This window comes from Talpa occidentalis, unplaced genomic scaffold (genome assembly GCF_014898055.3).
Source record: "Talpa occidentalis isolate TD23 unplaced genomic scaffold, MPIMG_talOcc4v2.1 talOcc4.7, whole genome shotgun sequence".
Taxonomy (NCBI): Eukaryota; Metazoa; Chordata; class Mammalia; order Eulipotyphla; family Talpidae; genus Talpa; species Talpa occidentalis.
In genome coordinates this window covers 102141372-102155396 of record NW_023605083.1, presented here as the reverse complement: position 1 = coordinate 102155396, position 14025 = coordinate 102141372, and the positions used below count along the sequence as shown (strand labels likewise).

The window sequence follows — 14025 nt, the reverse complement described above, 5'->3', positions numbered from 1 at the left end:
AGGCCAGTGAAGCAGGGCAGGAGGCAGAGATCCCCAAGCAAAACTGCAGGAGCACTCAGAACAAAGGGAAGGAGTATATGTAACATGGAGAATGTTACGTTGAGGGCCACACTGGGATGTTATATTATTGTGATTCACAGCTAAGCTCTTCCTCTACTAAGAATGAACAGAAGTGGCAGAGGAACAGTTCACCGGGGCAGTGGGAGGATCCAAGGTGCACTGTTGAAGGGGTAAATCTCGGTCTTTGAAACAAAGGTGGAGTGTTCCCTGGGAGGGAAAACAAGCCTCTGCCTCTGCTGATTTGCTGTTTGGTGTTTGCAGATGTCAAACCTCCTCTAAATCCCATAAAGCCTTGGGTAGGCATTAAATTTACTCTCACTTGCAGATGAAGACACTAAAGCTTGGCACCACTAAGAAGATATGGGGGTTTGACCCAAGACAAAGCAGAAAAGGAGCCCTGACACCATGAGATAGGGCCTCTATGAGCCTGCCTGGCTTGTAGGCATGTAAACCCCAGATTTAGAGCCAATGTGGCAGGGAGAAGTCAACTGAACTGCTGTGACAGAATCACATGACTCATAACCACCAACACTACAGAGCCAACCACCCCACTACCAAGAGGTGTCAGCCTCCCACTTCCTGGGTGTTATGAGTCTTACTCACCACTCCTTTGTGATGCGTTTCTGTAGCTCAGGCAGGAGGAACTGCCCATGGAAGCAATAGATGGAGGAGATGTTAGAGAAGATGCCTGTGATGACTTCTGGAGGGATCCCCGTTTCTGTCAGCTTGGTGCAGAAAACCTGGGTACAGAGGGTCCCACATAATAGCCACTGAGCATAGACCACTGTAGGGGGTTTCCATAGTGCCTCTGCTGCAGTATGGGGGGGTTCAGTTTGGGAGATACCACTGTCATCTCTTGTTTTCTTATTTCCTCAAACTGGTGCCAATAACCTTAAGGTCTTAAAACAAGCTTAAATTGGCTAAGGACTGGGGTAAGGCAGGGAGCAAGCCCTGTGGACAGGGACAGGCATTTCCTCCACCCACATCGCATGGGAAATTCAGTTCCTATTTCTTTTCTTTGTATGTGAGTTACAAACAGAAGCAATGGCTGTCAAAACCCTGGTTCCATCAGAGCCTTGTTCCTATGCTCATAAGCCCCATGTTGCCACAGGGAAGGGATGAGTGCCCCTCCCCACATCTTGGTTGTTGAGGCAGAAAGATGGCCAGAGGCCATTTATTTGTCAGACAATGTGACTGCCAGGAAGAAAGGACCCAAGATGACCAGACAAGATCTTAGTCTAAAGCCATAGTTTTGAAAACATAAAGTATGTTTCTGGAGAAGGTTTAAATTTACCTGAGCTTTAGTATTGAAATTATTCATAATGCAACTGGAAGGCCTAGTCAATGCTAGAGATAGGGTGATTACCTCTGGAACTTCCTGCTAAAGCTCTGGAAGTGGACATAGGTAGGAACTGGGTCATGTGGTACCTGGTCCAGCAGATGCAGGCGCTTTACATAGGTCTCCTCAGTGTTCAGGAGTTCCTGGGCAATGTGGAGCAGCTTCTGGGGCTCAGAGCACTGCAGAGAGAGGAGACACAAGAGATCAGAGATAAATGAAATAGAGAACAGGCAAATAATAGAAAAAATCAGCAAAACTATGAGTTGGTTTTTTATAAAATCAGCAAGATCGACAAACTCTTAGCTAGATTAAGAAAAAAAAAGAAGACTCCAATGGTTAAAATAAAAAATGAAAGAGGTAATATTAGAGCCAATGCACATAAACAAAAAGCATCATAAGAGACTATTGTAAACAAATGAATGCCAGCAAACCTAGAAGAAATGGATAAATTCTTGCCAACACACAACCTACCATGACTGAATCACAAAGAAACTGAACATCTGAACTGACCAATAAGAAGGAAAGAAACTGAAAAAGCAATGAAAAAAATTTCCAACAAAGAAAAGTCCAGAACCATATGGTTTCACTGGGAAATTAATTTCAATCTTTCTCAAATTTGTCCCAAAAATTGAAAAGGAGAGAACACCTCCAAATTCATTTTATGAGGTCACCATTACCTTGATACCAAAGTCAAACAGACACTACAAAAAATGAAAGTGATAGATCAATATTCTTCATGATTAATGGTGCAAAAACCCTTAGCAACATACTAGTAAACCAAATCAGTAGCATATTAAAGGATTAAAATCCATGACTAAATAGGGTTGTCCACAGAATGCAAATATGGTTAACATATGAAAATCAATGTAATACACCACATTAGGAGAATGAAGCTGGAGGGGAACCACATAATCATTTCACTTGATGCAGAAAAATCATTTGACAAAATTCAACATACAGCAGTTGCAACCCCAGTGCCTGGGATGAGGGTGACCTACCTTGGCTGGGTCCATGTTGGCCCTGGAGGGGTTGTTCTCAAGTTCAGGCTCCTCGATGCAGCCCTTACCCACATCACTGTCAGGGTGCAGCCTCAGGACAGTGGGGCGTGGGACCACCTCATTGCCCTCCTCACAGGGAAAGTGCTCATCCGCTATGCTGCAGGACGGGCTGTCGATCCCACTATCCCGATTGGGGATCTTAATGTCGCCACTTGGTTCCCCTGTGGGGTCTGTGCCCCGGGTGCCATCCGTAGCAGCTCTGCTGCCAGGGTTCCCAGTGGCTGGGTCTTCATGGTGTGCTCCAGGCCCAATGGGGAACATTCGGAGCTTCTCTAGGTCTGCATTGGGCAGCTCCAGGGAGGCATTGCCAGGCCCCTCCAGGGTAGCAATGGAACTTGGGGGTACTAAAGATTTCCTGCCTGGCTCCATTTTCAAAGTTTACCAAACTCCTTGGGGGGCTGTCCAGAGGCTTCCTGTCAGAGAAAAATGAGCACAGTTGAACACCAACCAGGCTGTCAAACAGCCCCTAGGTACAGGCCCCAGGAACAGAACATCAACCTGGAGGGGGCCTAGACTATGTGTCAGTGAGCACCCCATCAGTTTCAGCTGGATCCTACATAGACAGGTTTTTGGGAGAATGATAAATGGAAGGTATTTTATTTTAAAAGTAAATTCTTCTACAAGGAAGGAAGGAGGGGAGGGAAAGAGGAAGAAGGGAAAGAGGGAAAGAAGGAAGGAACAGAGGAAAGAAAAATCAGTGAATTGAAAATATATGTGCAACATATTAAAAAAACTAGCAACAACAAATGTTGGCAAGGATGTGGAGAAAAAGGAACTCTCCTGCACTGCTGGTGGGAGTGCAAACTGGTCCAACCACTATGGAGAGCTGTGTGGAGATTCCTCAACCTGCTAAAGATAGAGCTTCCATATGATCCAGCAATTCCACTCCTAGGTATTTACCCAAAGGGCACAGAAACATTAATTCCAAAGAGCACCTGCACCCCTATGTTTATAGCAGCACTATTTACAATAGCTAAGCTATGGAAACAACCCAAATGCCCAAAAATAAGATGACTGGATCAAGAAGATGTGGTACATATACACCATGGAATATTACTCAGCAATCAAAAAAGATAAACACATGCAATTTGCAGCAACATGGATGGAGCTGAAAGGGATCATGCTCAGTGAAATAAGCCAGAAAGAAAAAGTACCGGATGGTCTCACTCATAGCAGGAATCTAAAAAACCTAAATAAGGGACCAGGAAAAAGAACAACTATAAGAAAGAAAAAATCAAGATCAACAAACAACTATGAACCAGAGACACACTATGGGGGGAGGGAGGGATTGGGGTCAAAATAAGGGGGTTGCAATTATATGGGGAATATAAAAATAAAATTTAAAAAAAAGAAAATATATGTGCAAAATAATAGCACATACCTGTGAGCCCAGGGGCATCTGTCTGTAAGGTACTTTTATCCTTTGATTAGGCTCTGAGGGGAGGCAGGGCCCATTGGGACCCCTTTATGTCATTATCCCTATTCTGTCTCTACCCTCACTCTTCCTCCACCCCCTCACATCCTATTTCTCCTGGAGCCTCTCTCTGACAAAAGTCAGTTCAATGTAATTCTAGGTAACAGAGAACTGCGGAGTCGCTGAGGAGGGTCAAAGGTGAGGCTGACACTCCCAAATCTTCCTGTGGGCCCACAGTGAAGATGCAGGCCAAGAGCCACATGACCAATCCCCAAGAGTTAGGCCGGTACCTGAGGTGGTGGGTGTCAGGTCCTGCTGTGTTCCCAGGGTTTGTGCACAGTTTGCAGAAAATCTCTTTCTTGTCCTGTAATTTTGAAAGGAACAGGTCAGGAAGTTCTAAAAACACAGGTTGGGGAGTGAACCATCTCTGTGAGGGCACAGCAGCAGCCAGGGCTCAGGTGTGGGCCTAATAAGAGAGACTGGAGAGGCAGGTCCTGGAAGTCAAGAGGCTGCAAGGACAGAGCACCTTCTTCTTGGCCCCCAATACTGGACACCAGCAGCAGTTCCCCCATTTGCAGTATCAGAGCCTGGCAGCAAACTTGGGGCCAGCTCTAAGCCTGTCTCCAGCTACATGGCTTCCATACCAGGGAGGAGAATTCCCTCAGTGTGCAGGCCCAGCGCAGATCTCTCCTGCCCATAATCTCCCAGCACCCCCACATTCATACTGCACGCGGCTGTTCACACACACACACAGACCCAGGCCTGACCCTCATGCCCCTAGGCTCAGCGCTGTGGGAAGGGAGCATCAGTGCCTCCTGTGTTCATGGTGTGACTGGTAACTCAGTGGGCACCAGCCCATGTGCAACAGACTCCTGTCCTCTCTTTCTCTCATGGCCACGGTACTGAGAGTCTTTTCAACCAGCATCGGAATCAGTGTAGAGCACGTTCTCAAGGGCCACTGCCACATTCTTAACAAGCTTAATGGGGAGAAATATTAAGATTTCTAAACAGAAAATACATGCTTTTCTGCATTCTTCTCATAGCACAGGAGATAAACTCAAGTTTCCAGAAATCAGACATTACATAACCATTAAAATATGTCTGCTGGAATGTGGTCCATGGGCTCAATCTCATGTCAGATGAAGCCCTCTGATTCCAGGTGGAGCCTACTGAGAACTGAACTCAGGGGCTTCTGCTTCTGGTCAAGATGGGGTAAAGAAATCAAAGGTATCTTCTCAAGGAAGGATAAAATGCAAATTAACCAAAGGAAGGATAAAATGCAAAACAACAGCTTGAGAGATGAAAGCCACCTACACCAGGCAGGAAAGTGCTACCTGTGAGGTGGAGTCAGTCTTCTGCTGCCTAGCTACCTGGTGAGGGAGAGACTCCAAGCCAAATCCCTGAACCCTGAGTGAGATACAAAGAGAGTCTGGAAGATGCGGGGAGAGCCCACACAGAGAGGAGAAATAGAAAGCAGAGAGGCCCAAGGACCGCTCTGCACAGGCTTGCAGGGAAAACAGAATGGAGCAGCAACTGGCTGAGGGAGGCAGAGGAATATCCCCTGAATATGCCCATCCCACCAACCCAACTGGAAACCCCAAGGTCTATGGCCATAAAGTTCTCAGAAGGGTCTCAGTAGAGTAGTAATCCCCACAGTGAGCTCTGCTTGGGTCCCACCTAACAAATAATGACAAATCTTAACGGTGTCAACTGCTTACAAGCAATTAGACTTTGTCCGTGAATAAAGCTAGGAGCACAAGTATATCCAGTACCAGCAAGGGGAGAACCACAATGTCTAGTATTCAGCCAGGCACACAGAGGGTGGGAATGCATTACCCTAGCCAGGAGGAAACACCAGAGATTGAAACTGACCATGGCAGACAGCTGCAGTGCAAGAGGCAGCTGCAGTGCCTGTGTGTAGTCATTTCCCAAGGTCAGTAGGAACTGGAAGACATAAAGAGAAGCACCTCAACTTGTAGATGTGAGAACCACAAAGTACAAGATCAAGATACACTGGAAGGGCGCAGTGGCGCATCCCCAGTGGCGCAGCGGGTTGCGCACAGTGCTGTGAGGCTGTCCACAGCCTCCGCGGTGCCAGTTCAATTCCCGGTCGGCCAGGGAGATTCCTACATGGCGTGGCAGACCTCTCCTGTCTCACCCACTGCTCCCCTCAGCAGTGTATTTCAGTCAATCTGCCTGTTCTGCTCCCCACTCTGTCTCTGGTGGATTCTCTCACCCTCCCACGCCTCTGGCCTGTACCCCAGTGCTTGTATAAATAAACAAATCTTAAAAAAGAAAGATACACTGGAAGGGATGAATGGCAAATTAAACATGGTGAACTTGGAGAGACAATAGAAGCGATCCAAAATGAGAGACAGGGAGGAGAAAGAGAAGAGAGAGAAAGAACGTAAGTCAGATGTAGGAAACTTCAAGCAATATGATATTCATGATCACAGTCTCTGTATGTATCATGGGAATCCCCAAAACAGGATTGGCAGGAAAAATACTTGAGGAAATAATAATTTTCCCAGTTTTTTTAAAAAAAAAATTTTTAATTAATTATTTATTTATACAAGCCCTGGGTACAGTCAGAAGTGCAGGAGGGTGAGAGAATTCACCAGAGCCAGAGTGGGAACAGAATAGGCAGACCAATGAAATACACTGCTGAGGGGAGCAGCAGGCACGCTGGAGAGGTCTGCACGCCATGTGAGACCCTCGCCGGTTACCGGTGATCGAACCAGCGCTGCAGAGGCTGCAGGCAGCCTCGCAGCCCAGTATTCAACCGCTGCACCACCAGCGGAGGCCCTAATTTTCCCAGTTTTGATGAAAACTATAAATCCACAGATTCAGAATTGTGAAAAATCCTGGTTAAGCTGCCTGCCCCTGCTTCAGTGCTTTGTTGCAGCAGCCTGAAAAACTAATATAACTGGTTTCTAATTCCTACTCAAACCATAACCCCTGACCATGAGTCCAGCCTCTAGTAGGGATGTGCCATCCTTTAGCTATAAGAGCTCAGGAAAGGAACATACATGTTTGTGCGCATACATGCACTTGTCCATATGTGTATACATGGGTGCACATGAATGTGTGCAAATGGATATGTGCATATTCACATGCCCCCATGAATTTTGCGTGTGCATGCATACACCTGTGTGCACATACACATATAAATGCATGCATGTGATTACACATACCATGTGCAGGTACCATACTGAGTCCTCTCATATACTTGCTGTCCATCACTGTGGTGAGTGATGATCCATGTTTCTGGTAAGCACACTGAGGCTAACCCTGAAGGGAACAAGCACAGGGAGCTGGTCCCTCAGACCTGTTGCCCTAAAGCCCCTGGGCTTGAATTCTGGTTTACTCCGACACAGCCAAGATTGGGGATCTGTCACCACATGATCCTAAGGAGCTATTTGGGTCTCTCTACATTGTCTCTCTCAGCTCTCCCTGTAGAAGTCTGAGATGCCAGAGTTAAATGAGGTCAGCTCCTGCCAACCCCAGGTGAGCCTTCCCAAGATGAACTGACCCCAGGTGAGTAGACCCCAGATGATCAGACCCTAGGTGAACAGATTCTAGCCAAATAGACCTCAGGAGAGCTGCTGCCCCCAGATGAGCTGTGCCTGCTGTAGGACTCAGTAAAGGCCTGAAGACCCTTATACATAATGCCCAAGGCTGCCACTGCCCAGCATTAAAGGCCCACATGGGACTGAGGGATGTGCAGGAACCACAAAAATTTGGCCCAGGTCATCATGGACCACTTATATGAGTGGTATGATTACACATACCATGTGCAGGTGCCATGCTGAACCAGACCTACAGATAGGCCACAAGTTGGCCTGCTACCCAGCTCCATCTGCCACTGGATGTCCCTTCCTCAGGAGCAGCTCAGAAGCCCCCCTTAAACCTTCATCTCATTGTCTCTCTTGCTGTCACCTGGCACCCTGTGGCCCCTTGTGGGCAGGGAACTGTTGGCTTCAGTACATGGGGCCCCACTTGACTCACATTACAACATGGATGAAACGTGAGGACAAAGAAAAGTAAACCAGTGACAAAAGGATTCCACCCATATGTGGTCCCTAGAACAGTCAAGCTCACAGAGGCAGAAAGTAGAAGGGTGGAAGCCAGGGCCTGGGGGAGAGGGAGTTAGTGTTTAATGGGGATGTAGTTTCAGTTTGGGAAGATGAGAAAGTTCTGGTACTTTACACCACCGAACTGCTCGGAAATGTGGTAAAGATGGTAACTTTTAGGCTCTCACTCCTCCCCTTCAGTAGGCCACCATATCTTCTCATTCAGCACCAGCCTTGTCTCTGAGAAATGGTGGTGAGGTAGTAGTGAATGTGCTGGGTGCCTGATCACCAGGCTGCTCTGAACTCTGCCAGAGTGGATGCTGTGGCAGTCAGTGACCCCACATTGACTTATTTGCCTGGTCTACATGCTCTAGATGGTTCTGCCCGTGACGAGCTTGGTGATCCATCTCCATCTTCAGGAATGAGAGCCCCCAACATCAAAGGGGTGAAGCTGGGGCTGAAAGTATGGAGGCACTGGAGTCCTCACTGCTTGCACATGCTGGGGCTCGAGGGAAGAGCACACCAAGGATCCTAATCTCTCCCCTCTGCTGTGGCCCCTGTGGTGATAACCGTGAAAAGCATGACAATCCTTCAAGACTATCCTCTCCCAGCCAAGGTCACACACCACAGCATTGGCATCTTGAGGACTCCTAACAAGTCCACGCTGTTACCACCATTCAGGAAATCAGGGATGCCCCTCTAGGAGCTGTGGCATGTTGATTGAGGGGCTGCCTGGAACCTGGCCCTTGCTCTATGGGCACTGCCCTGGCTCTGAGCTGAACAGAAGGTTCACACAGGCCTCTGCATCTCCGCCCCAATGTGGGTCATGGATCTGGTACACTTTGAGGACAGGTGTGCACAAGCAAGCCCTTGGGCTTAAATGGAACATCTACTCCTCCATTTTTCCCCAATTCAGGGCTGAATCATCAGCACTGCCCCAACCAGCACCTCATGAAGCTCATTTCCTGAATGACAATGAATTTGGCTACAGTAACGGTGGGGTGGGAAAGGGAAAAGCCCCTGACCACCAACCCCACAAATGCAGGGGCCCTCAGCTGCTGCTGGGGAGTGGCCCTCCCAGATCTACCCTGGCACTGGGATCCCCTGTTCAAGTTTCATCCCAGACCCCCTGGAGGGCCATTTTAAAAAATTTTAAAAAAGAAAGCATTTCATAAATGTCAGAAGTTCTGTGAATTAGCACCAGGGTGACAATAATTCGCAAGCACCTAAGGCTTACTCCCTGCCAGCACCCCAGTCACCCTGAGCCTTGACACACCCTGCCTCTTTTCCTCACAAACACACCGGAAGCCCCAGCCCATGAGCACAGTTGCAGCAAGGCCCCCACTCCTGCCCCAGCCTGCACTGCCTGTGAGCCTCTCACTGCCACCTGCTTCTCAGGAGCCCCAGCCCAGGATGGGGCACAATGACAGGGGGACCTGACACAGATCCCAGAGAGTGAGGGAGGCCCCAGGGACCTAGGGGTGGGCAGACTATGTCCCATGCTACAAGTGGCTGTGACACAGCCTGTCATCTGAGTTCTGAGAAATCCCCCATTGTGGGGAAGGGGGTGGGGCCTGTGTAGAATTAGCCTCAGAGATACCTCAAAGGTGAACACAAAGCCCTGTGTCATTATTACATTGTCAGTAAATGTGGTGAAGAAAATGCAGGACAATGCCCTGGGTGATTGCAGTCTGAGACCCTGACACCTCCCTAGTGGCACACCCTGAGGGAGAAGGAAGGATGGAGCCCCTGCTCACCTGGGAAGCTCTGCCAACTATAGTCAGGTGCAAGCCCTGCCTGGACTCCTCCCTCTTTGGCCCAGCCATCTCCTTGGGTCACTCCATGTGACAGTCCCCATGGATTGAGGCACAGGCACCTCCTGCAGTGCAGCACTTAGGCCCACACTCTATGTTTAGTGTGATGACTTCTGCCACTTACTGGCAGGACATGTGAGGAAAGCTCACTTCCTGGAGCCTTAGTTTCTTTATCTATAAATGGACACAACATTTCTGCAAAGGTCCCTAAAATCTGTGGCAGTGCACATTGTACCCCAAACATAGCCAAACATTTTGCTAGGCTGACGGGCTATATCCAGCATTCCTGAAGCCCCCAGGCCCCTGTCACTAGTCCAGCTCAGCTACAGTAGGACTTGTGAAATCAGATGACCAGCACAGTACAATGGTTTTTGCCCAAAGCTGGATCAACAGAAACTCCCAGATAGCAATCCAGGAATGCACAGAGTTTGGCACCAGGAACTGTGATGAGGTCTGGTGTGTTGCACGTAGGGCTGGACATGTCTGGGGAATGGCCACCACGCTGTTTTTATTTGACCTTTTTATTTATATATTAATATTTTCTTTCACTTCCTCCTTTTATTTTCTATTTTTAAATTTTCTATATTTATCCATTTTACTCCTATTTTCTATTTTGTTTCTGTTTTTATTCCACTTTTACCTAGAAGGAGTATAAATATAAACACTAGCCACTCACTGACCATTGCCATATATTGAAAGCAGGTATGAAAATAAAATCACAGCCTTTAGAATAAAAACTAAATCTTCCTGCACAGGTAGCTAGATGTATGATAAGGCAAGAATATGTTTGGGGAGGACATTTGGAGCATCACTATAGCTTTGAAATTTTTCATACTAGTCTTGGGAAGAAACCAGTTTATCCCTGCAGCTCCCCAGATCCCCAGGCCCATGCCTGGGGCAGGGGAAAGGGGCTCCTCTATTCTGACCTCCTCCCATGGGCACCCTCACTATATAATTCTCTCCACTTTTGATTATGTTTGAAATTTTTCACTTAAAAAAGTGATGAAACAAAGCAAACAAGCACCTTCCACCAATCTCAACTGAAACCTTTAATACAGTTGTCATCCATACCCTTCCCTATAGTCAGAACTTCCCCAGGTATCACCCCAGGGTATTGGCACAGACATCCCCCTTGTGGGAACAGCCTGGCAGCAGCTGCCTAGTCACCCAATCCCTGAATTGGACAGGCCTTCCCAGGATAATAATGCCTCCTAGAACACACCCTCTTTCACATGGTCCTGGCTTGGCTCAAAGTCAGACTTGCTGAGAATGTTTGGTGATTAGTGAAGGGATGGATTTGAATCAGTATCTCTAGTCTTTACTTCCTTTCTAGAACAAACTTTTACATAAATATACAAAAACATGTTTTGCTGAGTACAAATGCTGAAAATACAAAATACAAGTCAAGATTACAGAAAGTCAAACCCCACCTCGTATTGACAGTCAGTAGGTGCAGTCAGCAGCTCCATGCCATCTTTTCTGAGTGCCCATGACCCTGTCAAATTATTACAGTGAAAAGTGGATCCTGAGGGTATTTTACCCTCCCAAAGTCATATACCACACTCACAAGAGCTTCCAGGTATATCCTGGGCCTAATGGGCTCCATGGAGGCCCACTGAAGCCACCATAGCTGACATGGAAGGTAAGTCATTATCCACTTCACTGAAGACCTAAGTGACGAGTTATCACCACCACTCATGGTAGTTCAGTATCTCTGACAGAACAGCATCCCATACAGAGGGAACAGCATCCAAGACAAAAGGAAGAGCATCCCAAACAGAGGAAACAGCATCCTAGACAGAGGGAACAGCATCTCAGAGGGTAGAGCACCTCAGAAGGAAGACCACTTCAGATAGAGGAAACAGTACCTCAGCCAGAGGAAACAGCATCTCAGACAGAGGGAACAATACCTAAGACAGGGAGAACAGCACCTCAGACAAAGGGGACAAAACTTAAAGGAAATAGCATCTTTTACAGAGGGAACAATATCACAGAAAGCAGGAACTTCATTTCAGGCAGATGGAACAGCATCTCAAATAGAAGGATGCAAGGCAAACAATAGTGAGCCAAGCCATCGGAGGAGCTGGCAGACTGCCCAGTTGGGTGAAGAGAAGTGGGCGTGAAGCCCAGTGGCTGGAGCCAAGGTGGATCTCATAGTTGTGACAACCATGTATGGGGATGACATCCCATTTAAGTCTGAGTGCCACATCCATCCCATGCTCTGACCAGCCCGAGATTAAGCTTTGACTCCCACACTCACCCCTTTACTATGGAGCATTAGTTTCCTCATCTGTCTGTCGGGGTCATCAGAGCCCACCTGGGGCAGGTGGAGAGAATACTGTGAGATAGGTATTTCTGGCATGGGGGCTAGGGACTCCTGAGTCACTGTTGTGAATGCAGGGACCAGCCCTGGGCTCCCAGGGTCACAAGCAGCCAACACACACCCATCTTCCAGAGCCTTGCATCAGATCTCATTTCCCTCTGACCTCGACAACCAACAGTGTGCCCAGGCCTCTGCATGTGCAGAAATTTGGGGCCACTACACATTAGGAGGCTTTCGTGCAAGAAAGAGGCCTGAGCTTTGAGGAGCGGAACTGGGGCCTCTGGCCTACTGCAACAGCCCAGCAGGGAAAAAACCACTTCCTCCCATCCACCACTGTTCCCACTGAGCCCCAGGGTCACTGACCCAGAGAGTTGTAGGGCCAATAGGTTTGGATTCGGGCCCAGCTGGACCTCAGTACATCTGCAAGAATGGCCAAGGGAGTCACCACAGATGCCATGGTCACTTTTGGGGCCCTGGCACCATTCAACCTTATTTCATAAACAGGAAACAGCGGGGGGGGGTGGCATACAAGAGGTCAGAGGAAGTCCTAATGTGTTGGTCCTCCTTCTGAGTGGCACTTGGTAGATAGGCCTTTCTGTCAGAATGTGATGGCAGATTGCAGAGGAAACTCTACAACCACATCATGTGGGAGGCCTAGCTCCCAGGGACTGTATCTGGGACCACCTATCCCTCCCTGACCTAAGCTAAAGGAGAGTGCATTGTCCCAGGCTGTGAGGACAAGAGCCAGGTGCTGGCCGGGCAGGTATGCCAGCCACAGAGCTCACCTTGAGCCTGGCCAGCTTGGCCCCACCCCCCAGGCGCAGGTTCACATTTGCCAGAGCCTGACCAACCCGACACTCTCTCCCGCATCTCCAGGATTGACCAGGATTCTACACTTGCCACCGAAAGCGTACAATCATTGACCTTTACAGACAATGCGGACGAGACACAGGAAGACAAAGTGAACCAAAAAGACGCCACCAGGTGCCACCAGACAGCTTCCTGCCTTGAAGACATCCATCCCCAAATGCTATTGCTTATTGTGCCCCCAAAGAGCCCCCTACAGAACCAGTGCAGGTTCTCAGGGTGGCAAAGACCCGGGAAACTGCCCCACTCACCTGCCTTTGCTTCCTTCTGGTTGATATTCAGGCAGCCACAAACACAACTTCCTCGCACTGGTTTTGCAATGAGCGTCACAGATCACGTAGACAGCACATTTGCATTTCCGCATTGACACACCCAGAGCCACTGCCTGTTGCCTCCTTTGCAGGGTGGTGGGACTGATAGTGAACACTGCCCCGTGGTGGTTTAAAGTTTAACAGGCTGTTTGATACCCCTGAGTGGTTCTGGGTATGAGGCCACAGCCATCCTGAGTGACCCGCGGTGGGCTTTTCTGAGCAGATCTGTGGGCAATATGCACCTCAGACCCTCAGAGAGGGTATCCAGCAGGGTCTGGCAGGACTGAGCAAAGGGGCCTGCCTTAGACTGCACAGGTCCCACCGAGTCTCTATGAGCCCCAATTCCTCCTCCATAAACTGAAGAGAATATGGGATGCATGTTTGGAGTTTTGTGAAAACCAAGTGCCAGGCCCAGGGCAAGTAGCCAACCAGATGTTTCCAGCATAGCTGTGAAGAACAGCATCTGCCACCATCCTCCCCACCCCCATCACTCATCCAGGCAGTGGGACCCCATTTGGAGCTAGAGGCCCAGGTCCCAGTTTACAAAAACGGCCTAAGATGGCAGAGATGAACTCTGGCAGCACAGAGGAAGGAGACCAGGTAACTAAGAGGTGAGAGGCTGTGACAGGTGATGGACAAAAAGTAGAGTGGGATAGGAAATAAGGCTCAAAGAAGAACTGGGGTTGAGAGTCCTCCTATCCTAAGAGAGTGTCCCCATGGCCAGTGACACTGGCCAAGAAAAAATATTTGTGACAGTCAGCCCTCT

The 14025-nt window shown here is 48.5% G+C and overlaps 1 protein-coding gene and 1 long non-coding RNA gene across 12 annotated transcripts in view; one reads left to right on the top strand and one right to left on the bottom strand.

Moving 5' to 3' along the window:
* The window catches only part of FGD3 (FYVE, RhoGEF and PH domain containing 3), an 80852-nt gene that overhangs the window by 24351 nt on the left and 42476 nt on the right, over positions 1–14025 (bottom strand). For 9 of the 10 annotated variants that reach the window (XM_054688710.1, XM_054688713.1, XM_054688714.1 and 6 more), the window contains 4 exons: positions 4162–4235; positions 2398–2870; positions 1489–1578; positions 664–800 (listed from right to left, as the gene is read on the bottom strand). In XM_054688710.1, the coding sequence (XP_054544685.1) occupies positions 664–800; positions 1489–1578; positions 2398–2826 (656 nt within the window). In that variant the 5' untranslated portion in view covers positions 2827–2870; positions 4162–4235. Of the gene's footprint in view, positions 1–663; positions 801–1488; positions 1579–1870; positions 1986–2397; positions 2871–4161; positions 4236–14025 lie in introns of those variants that run through there. The other variant, XM_054688715.1, reaches the window with a different exon arrangement.
* LOC119232038 (uncharacterized) lies at positions 708–13622 on the top strand. 2 transcript variants are annotated; one of them, XR_005121991.2, is made up of 3 exons: positions 708–804; positions 7319–7408; positions 12958–13622. It is a non-coding gene; the product is annotated as an uncharacterized LOC119232038 (long non-coding RNA). The 2 variants fall into 2 exon arrangements; XR_005121990.1 differs by lacking the exon at positions 12958–13622 and adding an exon at positions 8319–9099.